Genomic DNA, 16,083 nt, shown 5'->3' with positions numbered 1-16,083 from the left:
ACGGAGGCCACCCCGAGCCGGGGGCACAGGGCTCAGGCATGCTGAACCTCACGCAGGGCAGCCTGAAGTTTTCGTTTCAAATTTATTTGAGAGAGAGAGAAAAAGAGAGAGAACGAGCAGGAAGCAGGAGCAGAGAGAGAGAGGGGGAAGCAGGCTCCCCGCCGAGCAGAGAGCCCGATGTGCGGCTCGATCCCAGGACCCCGAGAGCATGACCTGAGCCGGAGGCAGACACTTCACTGACGGAGCCCCCAGGAGCCCCTCTCTGAGGTTTTCTCGCTGCAAACTGGAAGGCCCATGGAGGCTGAGAGCCACCTTGTGGGGCTGCCTGAAGCCACGTTCCATCCACGCACCCCCTCCTAGCAGCAAGGGGTGCACGCGTGGGGGGCAGCCCGTCAACCGTGCCCGGCCCGCCCTCCCGCCCGACCCCAGCCACCACAGGCGGCGGCACGGAGAGAGGACCAGGGAGCCTTGGTGCCGGGGATCAGTCAGTCTGTATTAACGATTCCACACAACATTAAAACACTGCAAGAAAGTGGGTGTGGTGCACCAGGAATTTTTTTCCCTTTAAAAAAAAAAAAAAATCAGAAATAAAAGCCACTGATCATCCCAAAGGAGATGGGGTAGAACCTGCTAGAGCCACGGACGGCTTCTGCAAACCAGAACCGGTCTTTGCAACGTTTGGCAATGGTTTCCACGGACCGAGAAGGAAGCGGGCCAGGGCCCGACATATGGCTGCTTCTCCAGGGACTCCGTGGCAGGCTGGCTTTTTGTAGGTGTTCTTGGAGGACCAGCGCGACCTTTGGTGGCCTCACCTTGGCCGGGAAACTGCCCCTGGTCCCTCGCCCTCGGGGCAGGCTGACGGCCTCTCCCGGGCCCCCGCGCTCAGTGGGGCCGTGCAGAGCCGGGGGAGCTGCCAGGAGGCCCAGCGCTCGGACACGGACACCGGAGTCGCAGGCAGGACGCACCTTGTGCCGCCCGCGGTCCACGTCCCCAGGCCAGGGGTCACGCCCCCAGTCACTTAAATCTTGGCCTGGGGGTCACCTGTGGGGAAGGGTGCACATTCTAGCTCCTTCCTGGTGTGGGGGAGGGGAGGGGAGGCGCCCCACCTGCCAGCCCCCTGGGGACCCTCAGACTCGGTGTGTTGGGGACGGTGCCCTTCACTCTCCCCTATGACGCGGGTCTCGCCCAGGCCCGTGGCGCCAGCTCCGCCGGCTCCGGCTGACGCCGTGCACACGATGTGTTCCTGCGGGACGCGCCCAGGGAAGGCTTGGGCGCTCGAGGTCTACACTAGGGACACGGAGACGTCCTCTAGAAGGAGAACAGGAGCTGGAAGGACCCCCACGGTAGGGACGGCCGCCTCCCGGGGCTGAGGTCCGGGCGGCCCCTGGGGGAGGCAGCTGGGCGGGTGTGGTGGCCGGGGCTGGGGGCGCGCCCGTCCTCACCGTCTCTGGGGCTGGTTTACCCCCACCCCTCAGCCCCGGGGGGCTCTGACTTGAGTTGGGGTTCACTCCAGGGCTGGGGGTGCCGCTGGCTGTGGGGCTCCCTGACTCTGTTCAACCGCACCTGGGCCGCGGGCTGGGGACTCGCGGTGAGGCTGAGCAGGACAAGGCCAGTAGGGAGGGGTGGACTGAGACCAGGGCCTCCCGTCCTCGCCGGGACCCGCGGCCCGAGGACCAGCCCGGAGTGCTGGGAACGCAGGGGAAGGACGGGCTCCAGGGATTAAGGCTTTCACAGAAGGGGCCCGGACAGGCTTTGCTCGGCCAACTGCCTCCCCGGTCTGGTGTCTCGGGGCGGATCCCTGGGGCCCTGGCCTCTCCGCCGCGGACAGCTTCTGCTCTGTCTCCTTGCTCAGCTGGGGATGGTAGGCGGCTGGCTTCCGCCCAGCGAAAGGTGGCCAGGGCATCAGGCCCTCGCAGCATCCCCGTCCAACGGCGGGTTTGGAGACACTGGGCTCCCCAAAACCCCTGGTGCTCCCGGACCGGCCGGAGAGAGCTGGGAGCCGGGGAGCAAGGCTGGACCCTACAGCCTGTGCCCCGGGGAGCCAGCCCACATGGGGACACATCCCGCCCATCCCCAAACCTTAGTGCTGCTGGGGTCTGGGCCTTGGCACTTGCAGGGCTGGGGGGTGGGGAGCAGGAGCCTTGAGGTCGGCACGAGGCCCTGGCCCCAGCCTGTAAGGGGAGGACCCTCCTGGGGGGGGTGCGCAGGGGTGCAAGGGTGGGGCAGGTGGGGGACAGATGTGCCCGGGCCCTCCCTCCGCCTCCTGCTCCTGGAACCGTCCAGGTCGTCACAGGGGCCAAGCGACTGAAGAAAAGTCGAGGAAGGGCAGGTGAGCGGGTTAGGCATCTTACCCCCGGGGCCCACGGCTGCTTCCGGGACCGGACGCCTTCTGACCTGCGAGGCAGGGCCTCCCCAGGCCGCCCTCCCGTCTGCAAAGTGGTCACGGCCACAGGCAAAAGCGGAAAGCACAACAGAACACAACACGGCTGCCCGGAAGGGCCGAGCACGGACGGTTCACGCTGCCCACCTCGCCGCGGGCGCTCAAAACGGGCTGCGACACAGGTGGCCGCTCCCGGGAGCCGGGCAGGGGCCTGGAGACCCGCCTCCCTGAGGGCTGGGGTCCCCGCGAAGGGCTGGGGGCCACGGCGGGGCTGTCGGGGGCCACGTGCCACACCGATGCCACGCCGGTGCCACGGTGCAGGGGGACATGAGGCCACGCGGGGCGCGCTGCACGGACAGAGCCCCCCGCCCGGCCCCTACCATCTGGGGGCGCCTTCCCCGTGATGCGGAGCTGCGGGCTCTGGGCTCAGCGGAGAGGAGGTGCGGTTCCCGAGCCGTGCGCGGGGCCCTCCGTGCACCCCTGACCTGGGGCGGCTCGGGGAGAAGCAGCGTGAACGCAGCAGCGTCGCCGGGTGCCCGTGTTTCCACAAACTGACAATGGTGCGAGGGTCACCATGTGCTGGGTGTCCGGGGCCACCACCAGGTCCCCCGTCTCCTTCCCCCACCCGTCCCGGCCACTACCCCGATGGCGGCCCAGAGCCTCCGGACGCCATCAACGTGTCACTCGGGCATTTCTGCGGCTCCCCACGGGCCGCGTCTCCCCGGCGTCTCCCCACGGGGCCCGGACAGGACAGCGCTGCTGAGCTTGAAGCTCCAGCTAGACCCGGAGGACGCATTTTGCCGCGTCCATGGTGGCGGCTGCTCGCCTCTCTTGGGGACTGAGCGTTTTGGGACTGGAGATGGCTCGCTTGCCGGCGCAGGGATGGACGCCCGAGCCGAGGGAGCCGGAGGGAGGGGCGCCCGGAGACGCGGCTACAGGATAATACAGGGCTTCTTGTCCTTAAAGGGGTTCTCGGAGGCGGGGACTCCCACCAGCAGGGGGTCGCTCCGGGCGTGCTGCTCACAGTAGCTCATGAGCTCCGACGAGGCTTTGGACACCTGCACGTGGGCACAAGGACCAGAGAGGACAGGTCAGACGGGCTGCCCCACGCACGTCCACCGCAGCTGAGGCGGGAACAGCCCAGCGTCCACCCAGTGGGACAGATACACCCGGCCTGTCCACCCACACACGGGAGCACCCCCGGCCCCAGCAGGAGCGAGGCCCCCATGTGTTGCCCCAAGGACGGACGACGCGCAGGCCAGACACAGGAGGCCACACGGCGTGTGAGTCCAGTGTCTGACACATCCCGACCAGGCTCCTCTCCGGACGGGACGGGGGCTCGTGGGGGCTGGGGAGGGGACTGTTGATGGGGACGGGCTCCTTTTGGGGAGATGGAATGTTCTGGAACAGGGTGAGGCAGGCAGTGGTTGCACAGACGAGTGTGTTATCACCGCGGCCAAGAGAGAGACGGAGCCCTCTCTAGGACTCAGACCAAGACTCCATTCCCACCCAAGACAGGAGGGCACAGGAGAAGTCATCCCAGCATTGGAGGGACCCCAACACCAATTCCTGGGCCTTCCTTTGCTGGGCCCTGAGCTGGCTGGGGGCAGTGACCTGGGCGAGGGAGCTGACACCTGGGGCACTTGCCTCAGGGTCCCCAGAAGAGGAGGGGGCAGGTGCAGAGAGGGCCACTCAGGCCCTGGGAAAGCTGATGGGGGATAGGGGTGCTTCGTCACAGCAGCGGGCACAGCCCAGCCCTGCACCCCACCTTCTAGGGTGCGCATCTGGGGCTGTGGTGGGCCCCGTCCCACTCCACTCTCACTAGCAGTGCTGGGGGCTGGGCACCGGGGTTCAGGGATCCGGGGCTCCTGGGTCTCCTCCCTGTGGTGCGAACGGTCAGGGGAGCCTGCTTCCCCACGTGCCAGGAGCGGGGGCGACCGGGGAGAACCGGCGGGAGTGAGGACTCTCCTCGGGCTCTGTGGTCTGGGGCCCTGCACCCCTGGAAGCCAGGGCTGCCCAACCTCGTCCCCAGGGCTGCCCCGTCTGCAGGCTGGTCTCGAGGTTCATCCTGGGGACACTCCTACCCACAGAACCTGACAATTGCCACTGTCCCGAGCCCGCAGGCACTCCCAGGGCCGCCGCCGCGGATGAGCTTGGTTTCTAGAGCTGTATTTGGAAAGCAACCCTCCAAAACGACAAAAATAGCCTCCGGACCCTGGAAATAACCGATGCGGTGGCTCAGGCGTGTGGCCCCCCGCTCACGCCCCCGCGTCAACAGGAAAGCTCTGCCCAGAGGGCCGGGCCCCCCATGCCCGCCTCGCTGCCCCTTGCCAGGCCCTGGCCCTGCCGGCTTTTCAGATGCGCCCATATTTGTGGTTCTGGTCGCCGGTTTGGGGATGGAAAGCCTTAGGCGGGGCCGCAGTGGGAGGGTGGGGCCCGTCCTCTCCCTCCTCCGCCTTCAAGGGTGGCAGGACTCCTCCAGCACATCAAACGGGCCGGAATGAATCGCGCTCTCCGCCAGCAAACCGCGGCAGCCGCGGCTTTCAAGCCTTTCTCTTTCTTCAGCCAGAAGGAATGCTTTGAATGCTCAGGGCTCTGGAACGTTCAGACCCTCCCGGGAGCTGCCTCCCCAACCCGGGGGGCTGCGGGAGCCCCCCACCCCACCCGCGGGGCTGACAGGCAGGTGTCAGTCAGTCTGGGGCTGGGCCGCCGCTGCTGAACTTCCGCGGCAGCAGGACGTTCACTCAGTAGAGTGGCAGGTGCGCAGAGAATCTGTCTGAACAGCCCCGCGCCGCCGATGTCCGGTTTCACGTGTCCACTTGGCCAGGTCAGAGGGCCCGAGTGGAGATGTCACTGGGAAGGTCATTCTTATAGGAGATTAACATGTAAATGGGTTGACACAGAGTAGGGAGATGAGCCCCTCAACGTGGGTGGGCCACTTGCCATCAGTTGAAGGCCTCCAGAGGTGACAAAGTCTGCCTCCAGGTGGCCCTGGGGACTTGAGCGGCTGTGTCAACCCTGGCCTGGATCTCCGGTCTGCCCTGCAGATTTTGGACTTGCCGGTCCCCCTGGTCTGTGAGCCAGTTCCTTAAAAAACCCCTGGCTCTCTCGACACCTGTCCTCCTGGCCTGTGCCCTCGGGTGTGATGAAAAGGCACCATCTTTCTCCCGGGAGAGGCCGCACCCGGGCCGCCGGCCCTTTTTGGAAAGACTGAGTCTGCAGAGCTGGGGCCCGACTAGAACGAGCTCTGGTGTGGGTCTCTAGTCCCTGAAGGGTTAAGTGTCTGTGAGCAGGAACGGCTTGTTCTTTTTCTTTTTTTAGCATAAAAAGCAAACACACTTATTTCAAAAAATCCAAACAACGCAGAAGTGAAGAAGCAGCCGGCACGGAGCCCGGGGTCTTCCCTTCTCTGGGCCGCGGCTCTTGAGGGAAGGACCCCCGGGGCTGGGGGTGGGCTCAGCCTTGCCTTGGGCTCCCCCCGCACAGGCTTTGTATCAGCTGGGTCTTTCCACTGAGGAAACGGAGGCTCAGAGAGGTTGTGGGGGGGCCCGAGGCCGCCCAGCTCGGGGAAAGGCAGTGCCCGCTCTGGGGCAGGGCCCCCAGGGGTCTCCCCACCCTCCACCCGTCCGCCCAGCTCACCTTGATGCGCTCGATGCCGGCTTCGATGCGCAGCTGCTCCACCAGCTTCCGGGCCTGGGCTACGTTGTTAGTGGCTGACATCGTGGGCCATCAGCGCCGGCCCCGCTGTCCAGAGAGCTGCCGGGGGGAGCAGACGGATGTCAGCTAGCTCGTGAAGCCCCGGCCCCGTGGCCAGAGGATGCTCCCCCCAACCCAGAAGCCTCCACCTGAGCCCCCGTGCCCATGTCCCCGGGGTGGGGCAGTGGGAGGCCCAGCCGAGGCGTCTCCGTGGCCCCCCTGTGCTAGTGGGGTAAGTGCTCCCCAGATGGGACCACTAAGCCTTTCAGGGCCGTCGACCAAACCCCAGCACTGACACGGGGGTGACTCAGAATGAGGGACTCATGGGGCACGTTCTGTGTTCCCTGCCCTGCTCCGTGCCCCGCAGCACCACTGGCACTGGGCAGGGTCGCGGTCTGGGGGCGTCCCAGGCACATCTTCGGCCCCCACCCTTCGATGCCATGACGTCCCAGTTGTGACAGCCACCTATGTGTCCGGACACGGCCCCGGGGGGCTCAGAGTCATCTGGGAGACACCCCGGCTCTGGACCACAGCAGGTCCCCCGGGAGGCCCCGTGTGCTGTGGGTCCCGGGTCCGGCTCCCCATCCTTCATCCCGAGGCTCGTTTGCCCGGAGGATGGCCCGCCCTGTCAGAACCCTGCTGAGTGCGGCTGGGCGCAGGGGGAGGCTCGTGGCTCCTGTCTTCGAGGGTCCCTGCCTCCGACTTCCCTCGCCAGGCCCGGCCGTGACCGGGGCCCCCACAGGAGGCCGCCGGGGCGGGAGCGCGGGCTCCTGCTTCCCGCACGGGAGAGGCTTCTGGGGGCGGGAGGGGGGATCCATGTCACCCGTCGACAAGGGAGCCCACTTGGTTTGGCGGGGTTTCCCCGAGCTCTCTGTTGTCCCGGAGAGGCCAGGACAAACGCCACAGACTAGGGAGCTGAGCCCAGCAGGAATCCATTCTCCCACATTCTGCAGCTCAGAGGGCTGAGGTCCAGGCGGGGGCAGGGCTGGGCGCCCCCCGCGAGGGTCTGGGGAGGCTCTTCCTCGAGCGGCTGGTGCGGCCACACCGCTCGACCTCTGCCTAGTCGACCTCTGCCTCACGTGACCTTCTCACCGGGACACCCTCAGCCGTGACCTGCTCTTCCTAACTACCTGCATCTGTAAAGACCCATTCTGAGGTTCTGGTGGACGTGAGTTTGGGGGGACACTATTCACCCCGCGACGCCTTCCTTGAGGGTGGCTCACAGCCTCCACTCACAGCGGGTAAGCGACTGCGGAGAAACCCTCTTCTCGACCCCGAGCAGCCCTTCCGTGAATTCTCCGAGGGCTGCTGCTCAGCAATGGGGGTGCCTGCGGCTTCGATGACCAGGAGGCACCCAGCAGTGCTCGCTCCCCCACAGCTTCAGGAAGCGGCTGTCACGTCTCAGGGGCTCGGGGCCCCCCTGCTCGCCCAGCGAGAAGACCAACCTTTTGCTGCACCAATGATTCTGGCTTTGCTCGTGTTTGAGGGTGACCGAGTTTCCTTCCCAAGTATTTCTATGGATCTATGTTTTCATGACTTTAAAATCTGGAGGTGCCCGTTGACTCCCACGCAGCGGCAGGGAATGACAGATTCCTGTGCCCGGTTCCCCAAGGACGACGTCTCACAAAACCACAAGGCACAGGGACGCGGGCACAGAGGACACGGGCGTCCCTCTGTGCCCCGTCCCCCGCACCCCCCCGGCCCTGGCGACCACCCATGTGGTTTCCTTCTCCAAACGTCCGTCATTTCAGGAACGGTGCGTAAGTGGAACCGTATGACCATAACCTTCCCGGACTGGCTTTCCCCGACGGGATCACCGTGGGGCACCCAGGAGAGGCACCCAGACCGCCGTGCGCGTGGCTAGCTCCCTGCAGAGCGGCGGTCCCCCGGGGCGGACGCAGGTCACCTGCGGAAGGTCAAGGTCCCCCGCCCAGAGCCGCGGCAGCCCCGCGGTTCGCCGGCAGAAGGTCAGTCTGGCCCAGTTCCCGTTTTGGGCCCTCACGAGGCCGCTGCCCCAAATTGTGCGCAGACTTCTGCGCAAACCCAAGGGTTTGTCTCTGAGATCAACGCTGAGGGATGGGATTTCGGGTTCAATTTTCAGAGAAGACGCCAAGCTGTCTTCCAGAGTGGCCGGGCCACCCGCGTTCACACCAGCACCGGACGAGCGGCGCTCGCTAAGTTTCGTAATTCAGCTGTGCACCCTTTCCCCGTTGCTTGGCCGGCGAAGATGAGACGTTCCCCGCAGTCTTCCTCTGGGGGCTCTGGCAGAGCGGTTCCGACGGCTGAGCGCGTCCTCCAAGGACACCGGGCCGAGCGCGTCGGGAATCTCGGGATCCCACGACCAGGGGGGCTCCTGGTACCGGGGCGGGGCAGGACCCTGCTCAACCCCCACCGTGCCTGGGACACCCCGCCCCCCACCGCCCGGGCACGACCCGCTCAGGGTCTTCAGCGTCCAGGCTGAGGAGGCTCCCGGGGGACCCGCACGGGTGTCTGTGCAGACACAGGGCCCAAGGTCAGGAGTCGGGGGGGACACTGGGCCAGGAACGAGCAGCAGCCTGTGTCTGTCCCGACGCAGCGGGCACGGTCTGCTCGGGGTCGCTGGAGCCAGGGGGCCGCACGCAAGTAAAGGCAGCTTTCAGCCTCCGTCCCCCTGTCCGTCCCCCTGTCCGTCCCTCTGTCCGTCCCCCTGTCCGTCCCCCTGTCCGTCCCTCTGTCCGTCCTTCTCCACCCTCCCCCCCTTCCAGTCTAATGATTTATTTAAGTTGTCCCTACACCCACTGTGGGGCTTGAACTCATGGCTCTGAGATCAAGAGTCCCACGCTCTTCGACTGAGCCGGCCACGTGACCCAGATTTCAGATTTTCAAAACATTTTCTATTTAGCAATAATAATAATAATAATAATAATAATAAAGGGCCACCGATACACACAATACCTTGGGGGGGGTCTCCAGGCAGTTAGACTGAGTGAAAAAAGCCAATCCCAAAGGTCACGGGACATGCGGTTCCATTTTCCGAACGGGTCTCAGATGACAGAACTGTCGAGACGGGGGGACAGTTTCACGGTCCGGGGCGGGTGGTGGGCCTGGGAAGGAGGGGCTCCTCGTGGCCCTGGAAACGTGGGCTCCTTGAAGGGGGCAGGAGGCTCACGGCCCGCACGTGTGACAACCTTGCACAGTTCCACACACACGTACACACGCGGGACCGCAGCAACAGAGTAAGGCAGTGGACGGTGTCGTGTGGACGTTCTGGTTGTGATACCGGCCTTACGTCCACAGGAGGCTACCGTTGCAGAAGCTGAGCGAGTGACACGTGGACCGTCTCTGCTTTGTTACAACTGCGTGTGAATCCAAAGTGACCTCCGCAGAAGTCTCAGGAGAAAGACCCCTCCACGCCGCCTGGCTCCCTGCCCCTTCTGGCAGACATCCAGCCCCCTTCTGGGCCAGAAAGGGCCTGAGTGTGTCTGTTCTGGGAGCACAGAGCCCACGTGTGGGTTTCCAGAAGGCTCTGATTCAGCAGAGAGCTTCAAAGCAGCCACAAAACATCCAGCTCAGGGAAAACGGCCCTTGGTTGGGCTTACAAATACCTAAATTACTCAGCGCTAAATATAGACGCGTTGGGATAAGAAACGGGCTGGCCCCGTGGCGTGTTTTCCTTGGAAGGCCCGGGACGCCTGCTGGGCATCCACACTCAGAAGTGTCCACCGGGATCCCAGCACCCCCGCACCCCTGAGGCCACCCCCAGCCTGGGCTCCCTCTGAAGCACGGAGCCCCGCAGTGTGGCTGGCTTCCTGTTCCAGGCACGTCCCGAAAGGCTCCCTCTGGGATGGCAGGGGATGTGCACGCCCACGAGTGTGTGCATGCATGTGCGTGTGCAGTGGGTGTGCGTGTATGTGAGCGTGCACACACGTGTCCAGGTACAGACGTGTGTGCATGTGCACCGCACCCGTGCATGTGTGCCCGAGTGTGCTGAGACACGGGGACCAGACGCTGGTTGCGTCATCGCCGTGCACGCGGCAGACTCAGCCTTGTCCTGGCGGGGGTCATAGCCCGTCACTGACTCACGGCCCAGCCGTAGCCCCGACACAACAGGCGGAGGCGCTGAGTCAGCCCCGGCACATTCCTCGCTCGGTGCTAGTCCACAAGCAGCACATGACGGCGCCCAACCTGGCCGGACCTGCTCGGGCCCTGGGGGACAGGAGGGAGTGGGCGCGGGGACAGGAGGGTGCCCGGCGCGGGGACAGGAGGGCGTGGGCTGGGCTGTCTGTCCTGGCCCTGACTCCCGGTCCTGCCCCTGCAAGGTGCCCAGGGCACAGCTCGGGGGACGCCCCACCCCTGCTGGGAAGCCATGCCGAGCCTAGGGGCTCCTGCGTGAGAATCTCCCGTGGGCGTGTGTGACAGGAAGGACAGCAGAGGCCTCCCGCCCTGGAGTACGTTGGGAGGTTGTGGCATCACGATGGGGGGGGGCAGGCACCCCTGGAAGGAACAGATCTGCCCTTACACAGCAGGCTCCGGTGCACACAGGGTCAAACAAGTCATGGGGAGGGGCAGCGTGTCTTCCACGATGGGCTGCGGACGCGGCCCCATGGGGACACAGAGCGGCGTCTGACGGGGCGTCCCTGACCCCACCCCTCCGTGCCAGGAGCACCCCCGGTCCCGACGGCCGCAGACACCCCCAGACGTCGTCCTGTGTCCCCAGGGAGCTGAGCCGGCCTGGCATGGGAGCCACTGACCGGCCTTGTCCTTCCTTGTCGGGAAGGACATACGCACAGATCCGTGAAGCTGTCCCGGGTGCTTAACCTCAGTCACGGACAAGTTAGGTTCTGGCACGGAAGCAACGGAAAGAACAGAGAAGGCCAGCAGCTCTGATCTTCTGGAAACGGGCAGAACTTCATGACAGTGCTAACTGGACTGGAAACCAAGGCCACCACCGACCCGGCCAAGGCCACGGCAATGCGGACGCTGACGGGCAGCCCCGTAAGGTGTTAATCACACGCGGGCCGGGCCCCCCGGAGGTGCAGCACAAGGACTCACGGAAGCAATTCAGGTAAGAAGTGATTTAACCGATAAAAACCGAAGGGGCACCTGGGTGGCTCAGTGGGTTAAGCCTCTGCCTTCGGCTCAGGTCATGGTCTCAGGGTCCTGGGATCAAGCCCCGCATCAGGTTCTCTGCTCGGCGGGGCGCCTGCTTCCCTCTCTCTCTGCCTCTCTGCCTGCTTGTGATCTCTGTCTGTCAAATAAATAAATAAAATCTTAAAAAAAAAGATATGCATGGGTAAAGGCAGACAGAGAACCTCAAAGTGACAAATTTAAGTAGGCTCTGTGCTCGACGCGGGACTCGAACTCATGACCCCGCGATGGCGAGTCCCACGCTCCACCCTCCGAGCCCACCGGGTGCCCCCGAGGGACAATTTCGTCAGCAATTATTCTCACGACATCCTTCAGTGAAGGGTGTCCGTGCAGGGACAATCTGCATACAGGGAAATTTGTCCTTTTGGGCACACAGTCGACGAGGTTTCACACACATCCTGTCAGGCTGCCGACACCACCCTCCAGATCCAGACTCTGTCCCGTCCCCCTGGGACGCGCCCTGTGCTGCTGCGTTTGCAGCCAGCTCCTGCGGCCTCGGTCCAGAAGTCTGCAAACACAGGCCCGTGAGCCGGTCTGGCCTTCCTCCCTCAGCAGATGGCCTGGTGGGTCGCCGTGTCGTGGGGCCCGCGGGCCCGCGGCTCCTGTTCGGGGCTGTGTAGTCGCCCACAGCCCATCCGGGACACAGCGGGGCCTGTTGGTCCTTTCGCCAACCGGGCCACGTCAGGGCACGGGAGACCGTGAAGAATGCCGCGACGCGCTCGTGCCCAGGGTCCGTGGAGCCCGCGCTCCCGGTCCTCCTGGGGGACGCCCGGGCGTGGGACTTCCAGTTGCGCCGGCAGGTGTCAGTTTAACTTTACAAGTTAAATATTTTCCAAGCAGTTTCCAAAGTCACTACACTTTGAAATAATCCGACAGGGATTGCAAAAATAGTATAGCCCCGTGTGCCCCTCTCCCCCGACGGTGACGTGTCCTACGCGACCACGGGACATCACGAGGTCGAGACGCCAAGGCTGCCTGATGCCCGCTCAGGTGTCCCCAGCCCTCCCGCGGCTCCTTTCTCTGCAGAACGGATTTCTGCCCCGGCCCTTCCCTCCGGGAGGGTCTGGCCCCCATCCCTGACCCAGCGTCCAGCCCCTTCCTCCCGAGCTCCTGCAGGCTGGCCCCGCGCTGCCGTGAGCCCCACGGGGCACACGAAGGTTGGAGTAAATGTTTGCTGAGTGGGTGGATGGGCAGATGCACGTGAAGAAGTGCGACCGGTCTGGGCTCCGGTCTGCAAAGCTGCTCGTGTTCATCACGTCGTAAACACGCCTGGCCAGCAGCGGGGGGTGGGGTGGGGGGGGCAGAGTCTCTTCCCGTTCCGTGCCGTGGACCCCGGGGCCAGACTGTTCTCTGAGATCATTCCCCTGCCCCACCCGCTCAGCGCCAAGAGCACCCCCCACCCCCACTGTGACGGCTGCAGATGTCCCCAGACACTGTCCCATGTCCCCTGGGGCTAGGATCTAAGTCCTTTATGCGAAGAAACTGTAGCTAAGAGAGGCTCATTTGGGCAAAACGTGAAGTTTCTCTGGGACTGAAAGGTAATAAATGAAAATAGAAGCTTGTTTCAAAAACGGTTTAATTTTCTTAGCGTCCGATGACCTCCCGTGACGGCAAGTGACCCGGGACGAGCTGCCCCTTGAACTCACCAGCCACTTGCCAGGCAGTGAGGCCGCAGGTGCCGGGGAGGGGCAAAGCAGGAGCGGGAGCCCACGGGACGCGGCAGGCCTGCATTCCGCAGACCTCGAAGCTGTGTGGCTGTGGGGAAGCTACCGCCCCTCTCTGAGCTCCAGCAAACTCTGCAGTGCTCAGAGTGTCAGGCCCTCCCCGGCCAGGCCTGGCACACCTCCAGGTCCCCAAGTTCCAGTGCCAAGGAACAGAGGTGCCCAGAGGCTGGCAGCCATGGAGGAGACCCTCTGGGAGGCACCTGTGCCAACTGCTAACTGTAAACACAGCTGCTAGAGACGGAAGCGAAGCCAGGGCGTCCTGCACAGCCCGTGCCCAGCAGAGGTGGCAGGGCCGGTTTGCTGCAAACTATTGAGAAATCCCGCTCCCCACGGAGCTGCTGTCCCGCGGTGGTCACGCCCCTCAGATGCCCGGGGGGCCCAGTAGGGCAGGTGGGAGTGTGATCGGAGGCACCGGGGCCTCTGGGGACCCCTAGCAGCAAAGCCCTCCTGCGGAGCCCCCAGAGCTGTCAGGTCTCAGGGAGAAATGGGACTGATTTCCCGGCACCTCGTTCCAAGGACAAAGGCAGCCGCCAGCTCCTGAAGGTGCAACAGGCGTGTCTTGAAGTGGGTTCACGGGCCAGCTCTGTCCTGACCTGGGTCTCAGCTTCCTCCACTGGAGAATAAGGCAGCTGCGAAAAGCTGAGAAGGGAATCCCTGTTTGTCACCCACTGGTTCTAAGACCCAGATGATCCGCACTCCTGGCTTCTGCCGACCAAGTCCCTTGGACTTTGAGTAAAGTCCTCTGTCTGCCGATCCTGGCTTACACCACAGCGGGACGCTAACGTGGACAGGCTCGCCTGCTGAGGGCAACCAGGAAGTTGGAGAGAACCCAGGCGCATGGGCTCGAGGGCGCTGGAGGGTTATTAGCAAAGAATTTATAGCTACGGTCTGGGGGAGGAGGGAAGCCCGGGAGTCTGGCTTTTGGGGTCACTTTCCCAGGATGGAAGGTTTGCTAAGAGGCCGAGTGGTGCTTCCATCAGCTTGCAAGGCTGGCGATGCAGAGACTGACCTCTGGGGCCCTCCGAAGGGCGAGTGCTGGGCGAACTCCCCCGGTACAGACTGGGAGAGCAGAGCAGTGCGGTCCAAGCAGGAGAAGAACTCGGACAGGGCGACGGGGGGCAACACGGCAGACGCCGCGTGGGGTCTTCTTGAACGCATGGCAGCATTTGACGAGACTGCGTTTTAGATGGAATTTAATTTTACTGTCACTTTTACCATGGGTGTCATTACCTTAGCTTTTCCCCAAACAATCATGCAAAATGATGGGGTCCCCATGATTATCACACACACAGAGGGATATGGGTACACCCTTAAAGCAACCGCAGCAGAAAGACACATAAACTCAGACCTCGAACCGGACGGAGGTGATCCCAGGTTTCGGGCAGCCCTAAACGCCGGGCATGAGTAAATGGACAGCTTCTCTGGTGGAAAACAACATCATCTTAGGATTCAAATGATCTCCACAGACAAGTCGGCAAGCGCAGTGTCTAGCTCACATCTAGTAATAACCAGGTGTACAAGGAGGTAAGAGCCCACAAACAAAACCCAAGAGGAATAACAGGCAAGACGAACAGCTCACAGGGGCTCCGGACCCTGGAGCTGGCAGATGCTTTCCAGTAATTGTGTGAATTACGTCCAAGGAGATGAACAGGCGAGACTGGAATTTCAGCAGCCCTGGACGCTACAGAAGAACCGGCGGACATAAGCGTGACGCCGACGTCTAAAGCCCAAGAACTCAGTGGAGAGAATGGCATCGTGAAAGCCGACGACGGAGAAAGTTGGTGAGCTGGAGGACAGTTCGGGGCGAACACCCAGGACGAAGCACAGAGACACAGAGGGGAAAGAAAGACCGAAGAGAAGGGAAGGGCAGAAGGAGTAACAGGCGCACCCGGGGCCCGGGCAGGAGCAGGAGTCATCCCTGAAGCGCTAACAAGAGACCGTTTCTCCAAACTGAGGAGTCAACGAAATACGACTTTCAGCCACAGATTCAAGAGGTCCTAGAACCTCGGGCAGGATAAACGTGTTAGGCACTGACCGAGAAATAGCCAGGAAGCCGGCGAGAAGGTGCCCCCTGGTGAGTCGTCCGGGAGACACGGAAGGACACTGGAATGGGCGGCCGCTTCCCGAGCACTCTGGGGGCGAAAGCGGAAGACTGGCCACTGTGAATACCGGGACGGCGCGGAAATGCTGGAAGTTTCACCCGTTCCTGAAGGGCGTGTTCAACGGTACAGCCACTGGGGAATGGGTTGGCGGTTTCTTAACAGGTGAACACCATGCCTCACCTGTGACCCAGCAATTCTGCTCTTAGGGACCTCCCCAAGACACACAGAAGCAGACGTCCAGCGAAGGACTCGTACGGGATGTTCACGTCTTGACTCACGACAGCAGAGCTGGAAGGAGCGCGGACGTCGCCGACGGGACCGTGAGGAAGCAACCGGCGCTAATTGGTGCGGTGAAACAGGATGGCAGGACAGAAACAGCCCACGGCGGACAGCGGCCGCGTGTGTGAGGCTCGGAAGTGCTCAGCCATCGGAAGCCAGACAGCGAAACGCTCTACGTCCCGGGCGACGTGTTGCGTTCACAGGTGTACGTTCGTCCAAACTTGCCCCGCTGTGTACTGAAGGTCTGTTCCTCTTGCTGACGGTGAATCGCGCCTTAATAAAACCGGTTAATCACAGAGCAAGCGGGAAAACACACACCGCAGGGCGGAAAAGGAACCAACAACCGGGCGGACCCCGGGAAGACCCCAGACCCGGTGAAGAGCGCGTTCAGGCCCTCAGGTGCAATCCAGACGCTTCCAGACCCCCAGAACAGACAGCCTCCCCGGCAGACCTGCCTCGCTCCGGGGGACGTCAGAGAAACAGGAGCCCTGACGGGAGGGAGAGATGAGTGAAAGGAGAGAAAATCCCAGGGCAGGACGACGCAGTAGCTCGCGGTTCTCCTGGGAAGCGCGACCGGGAGCGGAAGCCCCCGGAAAGGCCCCGGCGCCCCTCGCCCGCTGCCAGCTCCCTTCCCCTCCAGCCAGGTTTTCAGCCGCTGTTCTGTACCTCGACCTTGAACGTTTTAGGGTGCCCCCTTGTGTCCTGCTATTCTGTTCCAGGGGTCACTTCTCTAGTGTGGAAGCTACACACACGCACTTGCGTCTGGCCCAGGGCC

At 63.4% G+C, this 16,083-nt stretch overlaps 1 protein-coding gene across 3 annotated transcripts in view; it reads right to left on the bottom strand.

The window, feature by feature from the left end:
* Window positions 1–472: 472 nt before the first annotated feature.
* GNG7 (G protein subunit gamma 7) overlaps window positions 473–16,083 on the bottom strand; it is a 113,908-nt gene continuing 98,297 nt past the window's right edge. For all 3 annotated transcript variants that reach the window (XM_045087166.1, XM_045087177.1, XM_013048712.2), the window contains 2 exons: window positions 6,020–6,136; window positions 473–3,438 (listed from right to left, as the gene is read on the bottom strand). In XM_045087166.1, the coding sequence (XP_044943101.1) occupies window positions 3,313–3,438; window positions 6,020–6,100 (207 nt within the window). In that variant the 5' untranslated portion in view covers window positions 6,101–6,136 and the 3' untranslated portion in view covers window positions 473–3,312. The remainder of the gene's footprint in view (window positions 3,439–6,019; window positions 6,137–16,083) is intronic.

Source organism: Mustela putorius, unplaced genomic scaffold, assembly GCF_011764305.1.
Source record: "Mustela putorius furo isolate JIRA1106 unplaced genomic scaffold, ASM1176430v1.1 tig00000095_pilon_pilon_pilon, whole genome shotgun sequence".
NCBI classification, from domain to species: Eukaryota; Metazoa; Chordata; class Mammalia; order Carnivora; family Mustelidae; genus Mustela; species Mustela putorius.
The sequence above is the reverse complement of the archived record's forward strand: the minus strand, read 5'-3'. Positions and strand labels throughout refer to the sequence as shown.